The sequence below is a fragment of the Mercenaria mercenaria genome, chromosome 5 (assembly GCF_021730395.1).
Source record: "Mercenaria mercenaria strain notata chromosome 5, MADL_Memer_1, whole genome shotgun sequence".
NCBI lineage: Eukaryota > Metazoa > Mollusca > Bivalvia > Venerida > Veneridae > Mercenaria > Mercenaria mercenaria.
In genome coordinates this window covers 82362481-82382851 of record NC_069365.1, presented here as the reverse complement: position 1 = coordinate 82382851, position 20371 = coordinate 82362481, and the positions used below count along the sequence as shown (strand labels likewise).

General features: G+C 33.3%; 1 protein-coding gene across 2 annotated transcripts in view; it reads left to right on the top strand.

Annotated features, from left to right (window-relative positions):
• LOC123558576 (carbonic anhydrase-related protein 10-like) overlaps nucleotides 1-20371 on the top strand; it is a 125320-nt gene that overhangs the window by 91060 nt on the left and 13889 nt on the right. The window contains exon 2 of one of the 2 annotated variants that reach the window (XM_053544137.1): nucleotides 11436-11468. The exons of the other annotated variant lie outside the window; for it this stretch is intronic. Coding sequence (XP_053400112.1) covers nucleotides 11436-11468 — 33 coding nt within the window. The remainder of the gene's footprint in view (nucleotides 1-11435; nucleotides 11469-20371) is intronic. 2 annotated transcript variants of the gene reach the window in all.

Genomic DNA, 20371 nt, shown 5'->3' with positions numbered 1-20371 from the left:
AATCAGAAATAAGTAAAGCCACAGACATTGTGCATTAAATAATGATTTTTCTAAGATGAAAGCAACAGTACCTCCCAAATGTAATTACTAGTACTTCTTTATGAGTTTACACAATACTAGATAATTGCTTTCCATCGATAGTTCAGTTTCCTTCCGAGATTTTTATCACTTCTTTTTCGTTGTCCAAAATACTTAATGTATGTCATATGACTATCACATTATGATCATTGTTTTTTGTTGTTGTTTTTTTTTCATTTAAAACAGTACAAGTAGAAAAACGCATTTATATCGGTAGGCCAAACTCTTAACTGTCTGAGTGTGAAAATACAGTTATAGAAATTGAATTATGACGAAATTATGGTTATTCCTACGGCTATCATCGTTACATCGCATATAACATCTGCGATACTTATTCATTTTAGTGTATTAATTGTGTAAAATGTTTCCAGACTTGTAAAAATTAAGAATTCTATATGCGTGACTTATCTTATTTCACAGTTGAACGTACCACAGAATTACGCTAGTAACTGGTAAATCATGATTATTTCGTAATATAAAATTAAATCCCCCATTAAATAAATGCTGATATAATTTCATATTAGAACGATATACATGAATTATATATATCTGAGAAATAATAACTCTGAATTAGTGTGATATTAAATAAGTAATACCTAGTGCCAAATATAAGATGCAAAGTCACTTTGCATTTCCTGTAGTTTGTTCTTGATTCAATGTAAAATTGAAATCGACACAATATATCACTCTCTCTGTGTACTTTTGACAGAAGTTTGTAGAATAAAACGGTATTATAATGTGGTACGTTTGATTTTTCTTAATACGGGTGCAACTGTATCCAATAAGGCCACTCCATTTTGTAACATAAATGTATAGGATTGCAAAAATAAGAACAAAAATTAGAACGTTGGCAGAACATAGTCTGTACCTAGCAATTTGCAGAAGAACAGTCTGTCTTCAATTTCGACAAAAAAATCAAATATTAGATCTAGTATATTATTGTTATGGCCTCTGGGAACAACTAGCACAGTGAATGGCAACACGTTGTAAATGCCGTGCTTCAAGCCATGCTGTACTTGCATATAGTGTTATTATTATTTTTGTTCTCTGAAATCGTGTAATTTTATATTTTGATACAATTCCGCTACGTTATGAGATTTGTCGGTGATGAGGCGTGTATCAATTTCATTGCATCTTTTGAACAGATTTAAGTAAACACAATTCGTTACTTATTTGCTTCATTACTTCCTATGCTTAAAAATATTTTTATAATTTCGATGTTATTACGTCATTCATTGATGGCAAATATACAATCAAGTATTACAGTTTCAAAGGCAGTCGTCACAAATATGTCTCAGTTTTGGTAATTATAACACTAGTGCATTTGTGTGCCCACCTCTCCCCACCCCCCCCCCCCCCCCGCATGAGTGATGGGGACATATATATTTGCTCTTGTCCGTCCGTCCTTCCGAGAATGTTGTGTCGCGCCTAGCTCCAAAAGTATTTGACGTAGAGTCACAAAACGTTACAGGAATGTTGGTCAGCATGTGTACTTGTGCACCTGGGTTTCGCGTCCGGATTCATTCAGTCGTGTAGGAGTTAGTAAAAAATTGGTCATTTTTAGGTTGTGTTGCGCGTAGCTCCAAAAGTATTTGACCTAGAGTCACCAAAATTTACATGAATGTCGGTCAGCATATGCAGTTGTGCACCTTGGGTTTCGCATCCGGATTCATTCAGTCGTGTAGGAGTCATGGCCCCTGACTTAGTTAAAAATTGGTCATTTTAATGTTGTGTCGCGCGTAGCTCCAAAAGTATTTGACCTTGAGTCACCAAAGTTCACAGGATTGCAGGTCAGCATGTGCAGTTGTGCACCTTGGGTTTCGCGTCCGGGTTCTTTAGTCTTGTAGGAGTTATGGCCCCTGACTTAGTTAAAAATTGGTCATTTTAATGTTGTGTCGTGCGTAGCTCCAGAAGTATTTGACCTAGAGTCACCAAAGTTTACAGGAATGTTGGTCAGCATGTGCAGTTGTGCACCTGGGGTTTTGCGTCCGGATTCATTTAGTATTGTAGGCGTTATGACCCCTGACCTAGGAAAAAATTGTCATTTTAATGTTTTGTCGTGCGTAGCTCCGAAAATATTTTACCTACAGTCATTTTTTCACTACACAAGACCAGACTTCTTGTCCAGACTTATTAAAAAAAAAAAGTTGTGAAACATGTATGTTAAAATGTACTTGACCTAGAATCATAAAATATTAGAGGATTGTTTTATAGCCTATGAAGTGTTCTCTTTGGGATTTTACTCAGCTAGGCCAGACTTATGGCCAACTAAGTGAAAAATACACACATGGTTCTTAAAAGTTTGTGCTGCAAACATCTTAAAAATTGTTTAACCTGAGTCATTAAACCATGTTACAGTGGCAGGACTGGGGGCACCTGTGTCCTATGGACACACATCTAGTTTATTATTCAAAACATTTTTTGACTGCTGATACACAGGTCAATATTTTTGATGTGTATAGTGGCAATTTAATTGTATTAAACTTTTTTTTAACATACGTTGATTTTTTTTAGTTATTTGTATTAAAACTTCTGTTCATTATCCATTTTTCTGACAATAAACACAAAGTGGCAATACTCGCTCACATCTTAGTTTTTTATCACTCTTCAAGACAAGGATTTGCCTTTTCCCTTCGTTTATGAGTATAATAAATACTATCACTACTGAATCAGACGGTCATTCAAATGACGGATAGGGTCATTTTTCGTAGTTTTCTCTTTTTTTCTGCCACTTTTTTACTTTCTTGTTTTAAAACTTTTTGTAGGATTTTAGTGTCACACGGACACAATTTAAGTCATAGAGTAAATTTTCAAGCTTACGATGGTAGAGCAAGGCACAAGGTCTAGCCGTCTAGCCATTGTTTCTAGCACGGGCGGTTACCTGAGTATAACCACCGACTTTCCGTAAGCCAATTGGATGACTTCCTCACATGCAAAATCGGCGACTTAAAGAACTCTGCCACGTACGCCCGGTTCAAAATTTAAAAGGACTCGTCCTTGATGGAAATGAATAATACGTCTTAATTTCTGCGTTGATTAGTATAAGAGGCCAACTTGTCTTAAAGATAAGCAATACCATCTATAGATAGAATCTATAGATGCAGTTAGTTCGATTCCTTTGACAATCAGTTTAAAGTTGATATTTCCGCCTTTATGGGAAAAATTGTTATTCTCTTGAACTGTCGATTCAAGCTAAATCTTGGTCTTATCAAAGATCACCTTTTTCATATCCATGCGTTTCATATAAAGAAGTAACATGACCTTCGGGAATGGGCTATTATCTCATAACATGTTGATTGCTGACCATGGGAAATTCCACGTATGACTACCGATGTATGGCAACAGTATAAGTTTTGGTAATATTGATTATTCCCTTATTTTGCACACCTTTACCCTAATGTCTGATTTATAGATTGGGCAAGTTTCAACCATTAGCCTAATTATGCTTTGAAAACATAATATTTCAGTTACTGTTTCACAACTACTGGAGGGGCTGACGGTTAGTAAGCCGAATTTAATTGATATATGTTAATTATATTGCTAGTATAGTTCTTAACTGTTGTTATTAATCTGTTACCGGGCAACTGCATTTCAGGGGTAACATATTGTTTACGAGAATGAAACAAACACAACAAAGAAGGCATTATCTTTTATTGTAAGACATCAGGATCAAAGTATAAAATAACTGAGTAAATGATATAAACAATTGAACAATGCGTTATTTATAAGCCGTGATTCTATAGCTAACGTCCCCTTTAATAGCTCTGGTGCTTTACTTCACGCGTTAATGAAATTTATTTCAAGAGAAACGCAACTAAGGAAACTAATAGCCGGCTGTGTTTGATTAAGACTGTTCAGCGAAGCAACGCAATATGTTGCACTGCTCACATCCTCTACCCATTTTAAAACCGGCTTAAACAGAGCTAGAAAATACAAAATGTAGCCCATGTACTGATAATATTCTTTTACAGTTGCAACTCGACGGCTTTACTATAAAACTTTAATTATAGTTTTGAAATAAACCCATAAGGGTTTAGCAAACCTACCAAATTGACCACATACGTTGTTATGAACGAACAGAAATCTACTATTTCTTACAGTAGGAAATTATGGTCTAGGTTGAAAACTATTATCTACTTATTGTGGAAAATAATCGATGCAGTAATTACTTTTGGTCACAGTTGAGCCGTGTTATTGATATACTTTGACGCTATAGCACAATACATTATGAACTTTATATACTAACAAGTGGTATTCAGTCGTCCAAATTCAAACGTTCATGTTAGGATAGAGAAAATAGACAGCAAGAACACACAACTGCTACCCTTCACAAGCACTTGAACGAGCTTCGATCATAATTACAAAGTCTGTCATTTAAGGTGGTTTTAATTCTAATAGTACATGTATTGGTTGAATGCGACATAAATCCAATGAAATCTAATTACAACTTTCTTAACTGGTCAATTTACAGTCACCAGTCCTATCTGTTTCATACACAAGTTACTGTCGCACAACCGTCAGTCATTCACAAATCTGCTCTAGGATGGGTTTTTTGGGAGTGACTTTATTTGCTCTCACACACTCTACCATGTGTTGAACCATTGCTCGAGTTTTATCACAACTATCAAACTTAAAAAAATCCATAGTATTTAACCTAAGCCGATAAATATGTCTTATCTGTAATATCAGCTACAGTTCTCCTAATGACAACTGTCTTTCATAAGCATTTACAAAATAGTACAAAACAATCGTGATAACGAATTACAAGGGCCAGACAAGCATATATACTTTAATTAATGTAAAATAACGAAACGTTTTATCAAATCTAGGTTGCAAGTCTAATTTAAAGTGTTTGCTTTTAATACGATTATCGTTAACACAACGAAATAAATTACAAACTTCTTTGAAATGACACTTATTGTCTCATGCAAATAGTGATATACTGCATCACAACTTTTGATTAATTTGCTGTTATCTAGCAAAATGTAATACAAAAGAATCAATACCATTATCTGGAGAAAATGCAATAAAATTGCTTCACTTCAAAGCATTTTTCGTGCATATAAACAATATCTTTCCTATGTAAAGAATCACTTGCAAGGACTAGTTAGGAGATAATATCGAAACAGCTATAGATAGTAGGTTAAATGGCAATATAACTAAATTGGTAGACTTAAAAATATACAATCCATATCGTTCGTATAATGGGTTAAAAATATACAACCCATATCGTTCGTATAATAGGTTAAAAAAATTACAACCCATATCGTTCGTATAATGGGTTAAAAAAATTACAACCCATATCGTTCGTATAATGGGTTAAAAAATACAACCCAAATCGTTCGTATAATGGATAAAAAAAATTACAACCCATATCGTTCGTATAATGGGTTAAAAATATACAACCCATATCGTTCGTATAATGGATTGAAAAAAATACAACCCATATCGTTCATATAATGGATTAAAAAAATTACAACCCATATCGTTCGTATAATGGGTTAAAAAATTACAACCCATATCGTTCGTATAATGGGTTAAAAATATACAACCCATATCGTTCGTATAATGGATTAAAAAAATTACAACCCATATCGTTCGTATAATGGGTTAAAAAAATTACAACCCATATCGTTCGTATAATGGGTTAAAAATATACTACCCATATCGTTCGTATAATGGGTTAAAAAAATTACAACCCATATCGTTCGTATAATGGGTTAAAAATATACAACCCATATCGTTCGTAAAATAGGTTAAAAATATACTACCCATTTCGTTCGTATAATGGGTTAAAAAAATTACAACCTATATCGTTCGTATAATGGATTAAAACTTTTATAACCCATATCATTCGTATATTGGATTGAAAAATAAAAAAATATACAAATATACAACCCATATCGTTCGTATAATGGATTACAAAAATTCAACCCATATCGTTCGTATAATGGATTAGATACATTACAAATATATTTACTTCGCGACTGGCCAGAATTAGTACTCATTTTAGCCTCTGTATTAATATCGAAAGCCAATCAATTCCGACGTCGTAAGTTAACTACCGCTATGGGTGAATAATGTTAAACATTTACATTCACAAAGAATGATGATTCCAACGAAAATGTAATTAAAATAGAAGACTTATTCTATCTGATTGAAGTACGTATAGCATGTGTGCACATGCTAAACTCTGGCACGTTATGAGAACTCACTTCATAATGTTTGCGTGTATTAACAAGTTCTGAAAAAGGAAATAAAACTCAATATTAGAAAAGACAATTTTTCGTTAAGTTTTGTACGTGTTTGATAAAACAACACGTAGTTTAAAATGAAGAATAACCGTACCCTTTGGTCCACTAAATCCGCAATAATTCTTATGAATGCTGCTGGATCGTATTTCGAAATTTTTCCAAACTATTTGTTTTCGAAACTACTTGTTTGGAATGTTGCTTTGATGTAAAATGTTGTACAGCAACCAATCTACAAATTAAGTCAAACCTGATCATTTCAAACTTGTGAGTGTCCGAAATGGTTGAAGTTTACAATGGAATATACCTTATCGTTTTTTTTTTTCTACGATAAATTCAACCTTTATCAAGGTATTGTGATATGCAAAAGCTGGCTACTCTTGATAGAACTGCAGATTACTATCACGAAATAATTAAGTAATATCAAAAAGCAACCAAGAGCTTCCCGTTCCCTTCCATTTTAAAAAGATACTATTTTCGTCAGACTGATAATTAAGCAATAAGCATATAACTATACACGTTTTGAATATTATTTTATATTAGAAGGATCTTAAACACTGAGTCTCTTTTTAAATGTAAGTTCGCGCTACATTAAGCAGTGAAGATAGCTGTATTTATAAAAACGTTACTCATTTCTTCCACAAAGTCTCTAAATTAGAGATATAGTAGGAACACTGGAGTATTGAAATATTTACTTTTACTATAAAAATCATAATTTTGGTCCCTCATAGATATAAAACTACAAACATGCATGATAACAGTGTTCAAATACAATTTTTAATGACTGTTGTCAAGAAATTGCGGATTTCCGAGAGCATGTTTTTTGAAAACCTTTAATTTAATTCATTGAAAAATAAAATCTTGAAAATTGCAACATCTGTTATTTATACCTTATTTGTTATCCAGAAACTGGGGGACTGGGAAAGAAGAAAAACATTCCTTTAAGATAAAAACGCAAATACTTTGTGTAATCAATCGCATTTTGTGAGGGACAGCAAAGCCTTTCTTCACTGTTTCCTAGTTTTCCATTTAAAACTATACCAGTACATTCGGGCCGTTGATGCACGAATGTTCACGCTGTAATTTGTTCGCTTTCTTCAAAAACATTTTATCTCTGCTAAAACATTTAAAACTTACAAAGGGTGGCTGTGCACTATTCCAGGTGCAAAGGTTACAATGGGTGGCTGTGCAGTATTCCAGGTTTAAAACGTAAAATTGGTGGCTGTGCAGTATTCCAGGTTTAAAACGTAAAATGGGTGGCTGTGCAGTATTTCAGGCTTAAAACGTAAACTGGGTGGCTGTGCAGTATTCCAGAGGCAAAATGTAAAATGGATGGATGTGCAGTATTCCAGGTGTAGAGATAGTACCTAAGTTTTTCAAATCATAGGTTTGAAGTTAAAAAGCTTTGAAATGAAGAGAAATGTCCATATATTTTTCAAAAACAGAAATATAGACAATATTTTAACCAGAAGTGCGGAGTTATGAGCATTTAATATTTTCATGATAACGAAAATTTTGTGATCAAGGAAATGTAACTCTTCTTGAACATGGAGAGCATAAACATCAAAGGGACATAATATAGTCAATATTTTCTAATTGGGTGCATTTGATTTGACATTCAACCTTGATCTGGATTGCTAAATACTGATCTATGATACTGTGTGCTAAAAATTTAGAACATCTGGAACAGTCTATTAACAGCAAAACTATGCTTTAGCAGAATCTAAATAGTTAAGCTCTAACTGGGACTCGAACCCAGGACCTCTCACCCCTAAGGCAGACACTCTACCATTTCCCTATAACAGCAGTAGCTAATAGCTATGCAGTTAAATTGCTGGATTACATTGCGTGAACTGGAACAATAATCGGTGAACTCCGTATTATCGGCGTATTCGCTTTGTTACCTAACGGCAATTTTTGTGTAAAGAAAAAATATAATCTAATGCTGCCAACGTCATAATTGGTCAAATCTGCCCAAATTTCTCTGACGTGTTGTTCAGAGTATGAACTTACTAACTGGCAGTACCAGTGAAATATTACTTACACTGAATCTTATATTTGCCCTTTTTGCAGCTGCCGAACGGCAAAGACGATGAGATTTGTCCAAATATAAGTAATTATTTTACCAGTTTTGAGAGGATTTCAATTGATGGGAAATTACAGTTACAAACTAAATACCTTTCTGCAACACATGGAGACATTAGCATTCACTGTCAATCAGTATTATGACTGAGATCGACTGTCATTCATTCATTTCAAAGTTTCATAGACAGAGTCCGTTGTTTACATTTTTATCGTAACCGGTGCACTTGTAAAAATCACTTTAGTTTGAAAAATCAAAGTATGCGAAGAACTATGGTACGGTCTCTACCAGGTGCAAAACATAATTATGGATGTTGAGTTTGATATTGATAACAGCATTTGCAACATATGCAAATTTAATCAAAGAACAATTACAAAAGTAATCTATTTTCTCCCTTATGCGACATAACATTGCTAACATTGCTAAAATTTTTGCATACACCAATAACGTCCATGGCACTGTTTGGTAAAAACGTATTTGTAACAGGTACGCTTCTGATCAAATTCCAGAGGACTTCGTCAACATTTGTCCTTTTATTATAAGACTTACTGTACAAATCTCAAATCAAAAAACAAAAGTCATGTTTCAGAAAATGTAATGTTAATTTCTGCTTAAGCGGTACCTGTAAGAACACAATAATCGGATTTGATGACTTTACTTCAGTGATCTATAAGCATTTTACTTCAGTGATCTATAAGCATTTTAATCATTTTGTTGTAGGCAGTAACAGTAAAGAAATTAGCAAGTACCCTGTGTTCCGATTTCTCTTGAGCAGTTGGTGTTTTAATCTCACACATTTCTGTAGAGTTGCAATATTTGTGTGGGACTGAAGAAACGTGACAGATGCATAATGATGGATGCTCACTTCCGTCCTAATTATGAAAAATAGTTTATATTGAAGACATCTTTACTCTGCTCGGTCTTTAAATTTCAACACAAATATTGTATTTCCCGGAAAGAAAATGTTATTCTCTAAAAACTTAATAGCTTTCCTTCTGCCAGTAGAAATACTGAAGAGTTTGACGAAATTGCCCCAGTGGTATACTTTAAAGTTCTATACAACTGAAGGCAGTATCAAAATAACATGATCTCAATTGAACAAAGAGTTGTGTAAACCTCAAGGCACCAATGTACCGTACAATTTCAACATTTAAGATACAAAAACATTATTTGACTTGTTTTCACGTGTTGTATGCATAATTTAGCCGCCGCCGGGATTTATTTCGTCTAGAAGTTAGAAATTCTTTACGTTTATGACCGCCAGATGATTTTTATCACAAAAGCTTGCGTGTGAGAAATACTGAACCTTTCACAACGTCAATAAAAATACGAAACAAACAACATTGTCAGCGGAATTGCGCCTACTTAGATGAAACAGAAATGACAAAATATTTATAAATTTAAGGTAGTCATGTTTTCCGATCGTTTGCACTATTTTTGGTACGAAGCGACTTGCTTGTTTGTAATAATTCAGTTCCACACGACAGTCAGCTATCCTAACCAGTGCGTTTCTAAAGTATAGTCTGTTTTCAACCTGTAATGTTTAATATTCTCTCATGAATTAAAGGTAGATGATAAATAATGAAATGTATTTGATTGACGATTACAACTAGTCATCAAGAAGAACATACACCTCGACCAGAATTTACAAAATGTTGTCTCCATATCCTATTATTAATTGAGTATGTTGTGTTAAAAAACTCCAAAAAGTGTTAAATTTGCAGTTTGTAATAATGACTCGTAGTGTAAAATCACCGATATTATCCATCAATGCTAAGTATTCCATTTCCAGAGTAGTGATCAACAAACTTACTATATGGACTTAACAAATATTTCATACCGTGTTTATTCTCACTTTCAGATATTTAGTTTGTATTCTACTCTGTATAAAGGTAAATATTGATATTTTCAACAAACTATGAAAAAAGAAACCTTAAGACAGCTGAAATTAACTCTTAAAAGATCTTTTGGAGACACAGAACGTAACAAAGCAAACGAAACATAAAAGAATGCTCATATTAGGTTATGAGATATGCAGTGCACCTTACTCAACTCCTATCCTTCAATGCTTATCTTTAATGTACATTATACATATGATCAATGATCCTATAAAGCATTGAATCCATGTACGGTGATACGTTTTACGGCCGCCACACAGAGACATTTTCTGCTTGGAATGCTTCTCTCCATTGGTTTAACAGTTGGCCCCATATTTTAAGAAAAAAATTAGAACAACACCAAATGGTAGAAAGAAAGGGTTGTTTAACAACAACATTGAACAGTAGATAACACAGTTGTCAGTTAAGTGATATATACATTGAATTCCAGAAAAAAGATTACATAAAGGGGCCACCCTTTCTGACAGTTAAACGTCTTTAAAAACCATTTTCAAGGAACTGTTTTATGTCTTCGTTTTGATGTTTTTGCAATAATGTCCCAGTGCTGAAATTTCACATTTTTTTTTCATAGCTTCACACATAGCATTTATTTTTAAACGCAGACAACTTTTTGAGAATATTTGAAGTATCCAGTTGTACGGGTCAGTATGGTAGAACATCTAATGGACAGGTAGATGGTTGAAAAAGATGTTGTTTGCTTACATTTTGTGATGATGTACTCCTAAATAAGATTCCCGTCTTAATCTAAGTAGAATCTTACTAAGATTGTAGCTGTTAAACTATTTTATTGATATAATAAAACTGATAATGATTAAAAGTTTATAGAACATGTTTGAATATACTTGTCTTCTCAATCTGTAGAGTACCAAATTATATACAAATTTGACTTAATATATATGTTCTGGTAAAGGATATGAAATCCTACACCAAGTGTCGCCTTGATCGTCTTTTAGATTTAGGAAGCTGATGCATTGTCCTGTTTCTGTTACACAATAATTATACGAAATGTGCAACGTAATAAAATTAAAGAAACAGTGCCAATGAGATAAGTCTAGATCGTTTAAACACTTAATAACTCGTCAGTAAACAAGCTAAATACAATTATCTTACTTTTTGGTATTGCAGGCACCACAAACGTCAATGTTACTTTACCCCAAGGTAAGATTAGCTATCACAGTTTATAAACATCTGATGTGTTAATGTTGTTGTTGGCTTTACATGTAAATCAGTGTCAGACATTTGTAAAATATTGATTCTAACTTAAAGTTTTCGAATTTCTTTTTCCTTTGCTTTGGAGAGAATAAATGTGAGTGCAGCCGGAAAAATACCTTTAACAGTTCTCATTTAACAGGTGAATTACGAATAAAAATACATGTATGGTAAACAATCCTTATTTAAGTGTAAAATGTCAAAGAAGATTTTACATAAAAGCAATGGGTTTTTTTTGACAGATAAGCCAAGGATGAACTGAAAAAGTTTGTTTAAAATGTCTTTATTTGCTCGGTACTTCAGGTATTACAATTCGTTCTTCCATGGAATCGTCTCATAGATTTCACTAGTTTTATGCAATGGTATATCACTTCGTTAAAACATTTAGTTATAAAGGGGTTTACATCTTTAGCAAAGTTTCACCTTTTTCTTTTTTGTTGCTTTGTATCAGCTACTAATTTACATTCTATAGGTAATAATGTATTACTTGTTTAGAAAATATGTTTGACATTGATATAGGCAATATTACGAGAACGCATTATTATTGCATAAATGATAAACACAATCTAGGTAATGTTATTTTACTAATTAACAAAATCGCACAAAAAAATGCAGGAAAAAAATGTAGACTGCACATGCAGACTAATTAACTGAATATCTGATGCGGACATAAGAGAGGTTAATAACTGTATTTATATTTACTTCGAGTTTTCTGTCTGAAATATAGATTACCTTCGAATACCATCGTATATGGAAATTTATACAATGATAAGAATACTTGCGTTAATGATAATGTCAGATATGACATGGAAATTATGTAATGTTGGTATGTCGACATTTCTTTTCTCACAAAGTTCACTAATAACAACCGAGTTTAATGAAGTCTTATAAAACAAGAGTCAAGTTTGGCTGATATTACACTTGACAGAGTTATATGCATATAGCAAAGGTCATTAAAACCGTACCTTGATCTGAAATACTGGATTCAGATATCGTGATTTTTTCCAGCTCAGTGTGTATTAACCTCGTTGGTTAGAGCCTCGTGGGATCCAGGCCTGACAAAATCCATTTAGCCGAATACAACAGTTCTGATAAAGGTACTCTTATAGAAACCAAGTTCATCACTCCAAAAGTCTAAGATATTGATACAGCTTTCATACACCATACGTGATTCGTTGTTTTTATCTAATTAAGTCTGTCCACCTTGTATTAATGTATATTATAATAAGCTGCATTTCTGTTCTCTTAGATAGTATTTTCGTCATGACAATTCCCCATTTATGTCTAAATCTATATCTGCTAGCCACTGATTACATATTTTTAGAGTAAGTAGACAATTTGATTGGTAGGCTTCAATACTATACAGTAATTGTGGAATGACGTTAGTTTGGAGTTCTTATATTGCCTGTTCGTTGCTAAGGCTATGTGTCACGCGATGTTAATCACAGAATGAAATATACGTACACGGGTCTTGTTGAAGTAAATTAACTTTTGCATTTTTTTTATAATTTGATCACTCTAACATGCCTTAAGCTTAAGATACAACAGTAAACATCGTAAATACAACAAAGTGCCATTGATATGATACATTATTAATCAATATGAAATTAGTAGGTCCTTACTTACCGTTCGACAGGAAGAATAAACACGGTTGCTTCGATTGAGATTATAAATAGAAAGCATGAAGTAAAGTTTCTTTACTACCTGACTAATGCAACAGATAGCTTTTCTTAACGTTTAAGAAAGAACATATGGTTCTTCAGAAATATTACCAACAAATTCTGCATATACTTTTGCATTTTAATTTACTCTCCAATTCAATTTCTTATTATAATAAGCTATTTATTGTTAACAATAAGAAAAACTCCGCGTCAATTAAAGTTAAAAAAATGTACAACTTGGTTTTTTAATTGTCTTAAAGCTGCATGTAAATGTTGATGTACTTTTCCTGACACTCCCTGTGTAGTGGTCAAGATATAGGGTCATGCATTCATGTAACAATAAATACTAAGTCATAAAAAGAGCATACATTGCATAAATCAAGACTGAAAGAGAGAACTGAAAGTACGCGTTCAGTTGAACTTAGGGTGCGCATTTGTTATAATTACCATTAAATTTAAACCTCACATATACCAAATAGCATTGTCTGTGCATAGTATTGATTCACAGTAAGTCTAAACGGTATCCCATGTCGTACAACAAGATGAACTTCCTTACGATTTCACAACAGGGATAATATCAGTTAATAATTCATCGTGACACGAAGACTTTTATTGGCTTGTGTTTTAAATAATTATGCAGTCATGACCGAATTAAATGTCCACTTAATGGCAAATGGAAACCAGGTACAAACTTACGGTGACTATTGGCTACGAATTGTCTGTTGTTTTCATGGGTATTGTATTGTAATAATTGTTATATGTGAGTTCTATTAAAAATTCTTTTTCACCAAATCTTTAACAGGAGTTTTCAGATATATATCTTTTCAGTTCAACAAGAAGCAAATACAAACCAATAATAAGATGTAGTCGTTCTAAAAGTTTTCATTTACTATTACATGCCATAAAGCTGTGATATAACATGAATCATAATTACCTTTGAAAGTTTTATTATCAAATTATCCGTTTCAAATGGCTTTACATTTCAGTGACATTGGTCTAGCTTTATTTCATTGTAGATCATGTCATAAGGTGATAAAGTTCTTTTTTTTTACATTTTAGACCTGATGTTTCTTTGCTTTTCTATATTTGTGTAATTTGTTTAAAGTCTGGCATAAAATTGGAGCTGTCAGGTTCTTGCTTTCAAATATATTGGCTGTATTAGTGTTTTAATTCTTTACATATTTAGAAGCTTGATTTCTTTTGTTGTCACATGTGACAGCTCTTTTATTTGAAAGCATTGTGTATATTTAATTTCTCAAAAGTTTAAAAGGGAATCAACACAAGGGCCGTGCAAACGTATATTCATCATACTGTATATCATTCCAGTCCATAGGTGGCGATCTAAATACTGTAGACTTTACTTTTACTTTCGTAATTATATAACACATGGTACACATGGAAATAATAGCAAAGGTACGTACGTATGAGAAACATCATTGAAACATAATAATGCTATGACAAAAGAAAGATCATATGCACGCACACACGCACCTACTACGTTCTTACGCACAGGCTGGAAATAAAAATACATTAGTTCATGCCAAATTGAAAACAGATTGAAACAGACGGGAGATATATTTATCGTTCAAGGAATGCAGAAACATGGGAACATAGACGAATTTTACCATTCTTCTAGTCGCCTCACAAAAATATGCAATACTCAAAGCATGGTTTGAAGCCCTCGCCAGTGAGCGACAAGTGATTCAAAGCCAGCGAACTTAAACGCTTGGACAAATAAGGATCCATTTTTCGAAAGTATAAGGCTAATGATCGCATAATCACTGAAAGTACCGGTCGAAATAAGCAGAGCCTCGTTACTGCTCAAACAATTAACCACGAGCTGGATAGTCACATACAACCAGCAAAAAGAATATCATCTGTCAAGTGGTTTTACATTATTAAGGAAGAATTTCAGCACGGTCTGGATGTTGAATATAAATATGATTAATTTAATTTGTATCGGACATGTTGGTTTACATAGGATATTTTGTATCTGTGTAACGCTATTAAGTTTAACTATATTGTTATCGCTTATCATGCTTATCTTATATTCCTGATTTATACTATTAAAGTAAACAATTAGGCACACTGGGACCTTTTACATTTTAATACTTTCTTGTGTAATTCCCAGAAACGCTTGATTCCTGGAGTGAGGAAAAGCAGACACTGTTTCAAATTTTAATCCTTATTATTTGATTAGCGTACATTGCACTCGTTGTTTCTAAAATAACTTTGCTACTGTTGCGGTATTAGAAATCTAAAACCTGCTGTAACTGTAATCAAATCCAGCATGCACTTCAATATTTGTTCTGAAGGAAAACTGTTTAATTTAACACTTTGATCGAGACCGCTAGTGTTTTGCCTACATTATGTCTTGTAATTTGCTGTCATCGTTAGTCTTGCTTATCTTAATGTCATGGGATCAACACCTATTCAGTTCATTGTAAAACAAGTTCTGTAAAACAAAAGACGGAAAAGTTGTACATCGTAAAATAAATGTATACCTGAAGCAAAATCGAAAATATCTAACAATAAGTTGCATGACGAAAAGAGGAAATTTTGCGGAAATATAGCACACTGAAGACACAGCCGTATTGCAGCTAAAGAAGATATTTTCTGTATTTGTGGACTTCGGAACAGCAGCCATGTATTAGTAATATATACATTTTTGTTTTTCTTAGTTTAATTACAAGTGTCGATAATGCACTATAAGTGTTTCAAAATATGTTTTTTATTTAAGATTCGTTTTTGTTACGAACACTGCTAGAACGTACCTGCGTGTTATAATGAAAAGAAACAGATAAATGTTAATATTTTAACAACGTCGTAAATTAAGTATGTAAGTATATGAGGTATTGATTTATATGTCATTTCCTTTCATTAAATTAGATAGATAGTGCCCAAGAATGCCCTGTAACAACACGAATGTTAGACAACAAAAACGGTGTGTACGTAAATAATGTATTTGAAGAGTCACGGATTGACGTTGACATCATGTCACTGGGCTTTTGGTTTTGCTTCGACACTCACTGTCTTAAGTAATGGTTGAAAATCTTTGTATCCTTTGTACCATTTGAATTAAGGTTTGGACGACCTGCTTTGGTAATTTATGAATTTGTACTTAATGTTAATCACAATTTATTATGTCTCATTACACATGTTACCAAAGACGTAAAAATGGTACTAGTAGCTTCCTCGCTTGGCACTCAGCATTTAGAGGATAGTACTAGGACTGGTCAGCCCGGTGTCAGTATAATATGAAAGGGTGGGGTATCATGCCACGTGTCTACGGCGTGATATTCCAGTGAGGCAGCACTATAAAGTTGGGCATTGTGCTCACTGCTACAAGTAGACACCGTCGTTTATATGACTGAAAAATTGTTGAAAAAGACGTTAAACCCGGACACACACACACAGGCGCACACATAACACATGTTTATACACAAAAAATCTTACATTACATGCATTATTAACATGCATTATTAGCTAAAATGCTTAATTCTAAATAGGTAGTTGCATTTTTAATCACAATTAATGCTATCAAACCCAATACCAATTAAATATGTTAGTAGGATGTGAATTATCAGAGAATCAAACATACAACCAATGTCATGGAAAAATATTCGATTTAATATCAGGAAAAAATTATAACTCAGTAATGTATTACTGTTGAAAACATAATAGGGTTATTATAACAGTAGCTGGATCTGGGGTGCTGTATTCGGCTCGAGTGGATTTTTGCCAGATCGGATCTCACGAGGCGCACCAGCAAAATTCACGTGAGCCGAATACAAAATCGCAGATCTAGCTAGTGTTATAATGACCCTTTTATCATATACTTTTACCTTTTTAGTTTGTTGTTTTGTTATTGAACAAAATCTTCAATGTTTATCGATAATAAAATGGAACTAAGTGAAGTTTTTATGTGCGACATTTATAAAACTGTGTCAGGTCATGCATATTTAATGAAAGTAGTCCGGCAGCATACAATACGGAAGGTACAATACGGAATTTGACAGGTACAATACGGATTTTTTTCTGCCTGTTTTTCTGCTTAATTGTGAAATACAAGCCGATTTATTTATAGAATTTATATAGGTATATAATAAATAAGTATATTGCTAGTCAGTTTCCTTTCCATCTTATAATTATAATCTTCGAACTTATTAAATTACATATTTTGGAATCGTCTTGTTCTTTAAGTAAAGCAATGCACAATGTACATGGTGAAAGAAGTTTTCATTGTCTTCATAACTGAGGTTAACTATTCCAAAAAAGAATCTGTTTGCAATCAGTGGTTTCATGTACGAAATAGATTTCTACCTTGTGCACTAAACAGAGGGCACAATCTAAGAGCAATATTTGCAGTTTAGTGCTTCCCGTAAATTTGTTTAGATTGCTACAGTCGAGACAATGCAAGACAAGAGCATAGGTAATATAAAGAAAACTAATTAAAGTTTCTACACCTTCTTTGATTAAGAAGCAATAATGAATTTTGTATGTATGTCACAAGTGCCGTGGAACTGTGTAAACATTGCTTTCGAAATAGCTCTGGTAGTCTGAAGAAAATAAACAACAAATACGGATGATAAAAATGGAAAAAAACATCTTATTGATGATGCAGTTTAAGAGTGTTTAACAGATATTGTATGTTCTTAAATGTTTTGCTAAAAAATGAAGATCTGAATACAAACCGAATTGCAAGGACGTAAAGCATAAAATACGTTGTTGAAACAGCGGTACCACGATATGGATAGCGTCTCCGCTGAATTCAAGGCCTCAGTGGCCAAGCGGTTGAGGCTGCTGGATTATTTGACCCGCGTCGCCATGCGTTTGTTTGATCCTCTTGTGGTGTGTTGAATTATATCATTCAACAAAGCCAGCTGACAGATTTTGAATGAACGATTCTATTAGTAAGGTACCCGCCAATGACGGAAAACATATTACGAGTAGCTTTTGGAATCTTAACACCTTATCAAAGCATGAAAATTGTAAATCGCTAAAACAAAAGAGGTTTGAAGATGTAAAATTGTGCCTAGAAACCACAGATTTGAGCATTTGACGTAAAGGTCATAATACCTGTCCGAGTGGAGTGAATTTGACATGTAATACATAATAAATCATTACTGCAAAATAAATAGTTCTTTGTTTCGGCATTGAATGGAGTTACACGCAATTCCCTTTGTTTATTAAATTTAGCATGAAACATGTTCACATCTTGTGCCGAATCCATCAATCAGGCGGGGGCCTCCGTAGCCGAGTGTTTAAGGTCGCTGACTTCAAATCACTTGCCCCTCATCGGAGTGGGTTCGAGCCTCACTCGCGTTGAATTCTTCTTGTGAGGAAGCCATCCAGCTGGCTTACGGAAGGTCGGTGGTTCTACCTAGGTGGTGCCTGCTCGTGATGAAATAATGCAAGGAGGGGCACCTGGGGTCTTCATCAACCATCAAAGCTGTGATATGAACAGTACGGTAGATACCATTCGATAACAAAACGATAAACTTTAACAGCAATGCAGTTTTGTTCTTAAAATATTCATTGTTGCAGAAATATGTCATTGATGTGCTGAAGACAGTGATATAATTATAATGATAATACTAATAAGAGAAGAAGAAAAAAAAAGAAGAATTGTAATAATAACAATAATAACATAAATAATTCTAATTATTACACTTCTAATAACATGAAAGCCTTCATGTACGGAGAAAGTACATGTGCTCATAAACCAATCTTCACTGTGATCATTAACTATATACATTGTATATTTATAATAATATGACAATAATTTACAAGAAATAAAAAGATTCTTGAAAAAAATGTTTACATGATAAATATATATCACTATTCTATAAGCAAAATGCAGACATCATTACAGTTAAATACAGTCACATTCCAGATGCGTAATTCAGAAAATATGATGTCCCTGTATGAATATCGTAGAATTCGCAGTGCATTTCTGATCTACAATCGGTATTTTTATCCCGAGCCATATGAATTTGCAGTAATCGACTTTAGCAGATGGTAAAAATAATGACATTGACTAGAATGGTTAATATGAAACCGATATTGTCTTCCATAATTACATAATTGTATTCTTGTGATACATCCTAAGTTAATACCTTTATCTCTTTATTCTTCATCTGTTTCTTATGATTTCTTTGGTGTAATCTCGGTCTGCAACAACAGACACCCACCTGACAGTAATTGGAGAATCAATATGTACTCTAAGATATGAAGAAGAACCCTGAAGTTATTTAGTTGATATTGTCTGCTTCAATATAATTCAAGATAACACAAAGAGCGTTTTATTGCAGGCAATAACCCGATAAGAAAATAATTGAAGCATATAAGCACACAAATTTTCAGCAGTAAAATACAATAAGTTATTTTCCTCTGCCTTAATAACTTTCATTATGCTGACCTAAATATGTTTTATTGAATGCGTTTTCAATACTGTGAGTGGTGTTATGCTGAAAGTCCCGAACATAACTAAATCAGTCTACCGAAACAAGAAGTGTGTATTTGATATCAAATTTATCTTACCATATTCCTGGACTTTTATTCGTAGCGGCGCTCTTACTCATCTGCTGCAGATGAGAAAAAAAAATAAATATGATTTAGGGTACAGTTAATTACACATTCTAAATCTGTATACATTGCCTCCTTTTAAGAATTCGTCGGTGTCAAATGAAACTAATCTATGTACGGTTTTCATCAAGGTACCTGTAAGGCGTTAGTGTTAATGTGTACATGTGCTCATGTGGACGTGTATATATTTACACATACCTATATTGTGGGTAGAAGTTTTGGTGGCTGCGTTTTCTAAATGTGTTTGTTTTCTATCGAACTTTTGGACCTGTTAACCATTACCTTTACTCGTGTAAACTATTTTTTTTAAGACTGTACACTTCACATTTCATTAATTTGCATTACAAGTATACTAAAGGTAGAACAAATACAAGAGGTTTTCTCTGCTGGAAATATATGCTTTACCGTATTTTATAAACAATAATTAAGAAACCCTTCACAGCTAAAATTATTTAATTAAATCAGCGTAAAACATATTGACGTAAACTCGTAGAAGCAAATATTGTTTGGATCACAAGAGTTTTTTTGATAGTCATAATAGGGGTATAATAAAATCATTCGAAGCAAAAATGCATCTCCGAGAGGAATAATCTCTGTTTAACT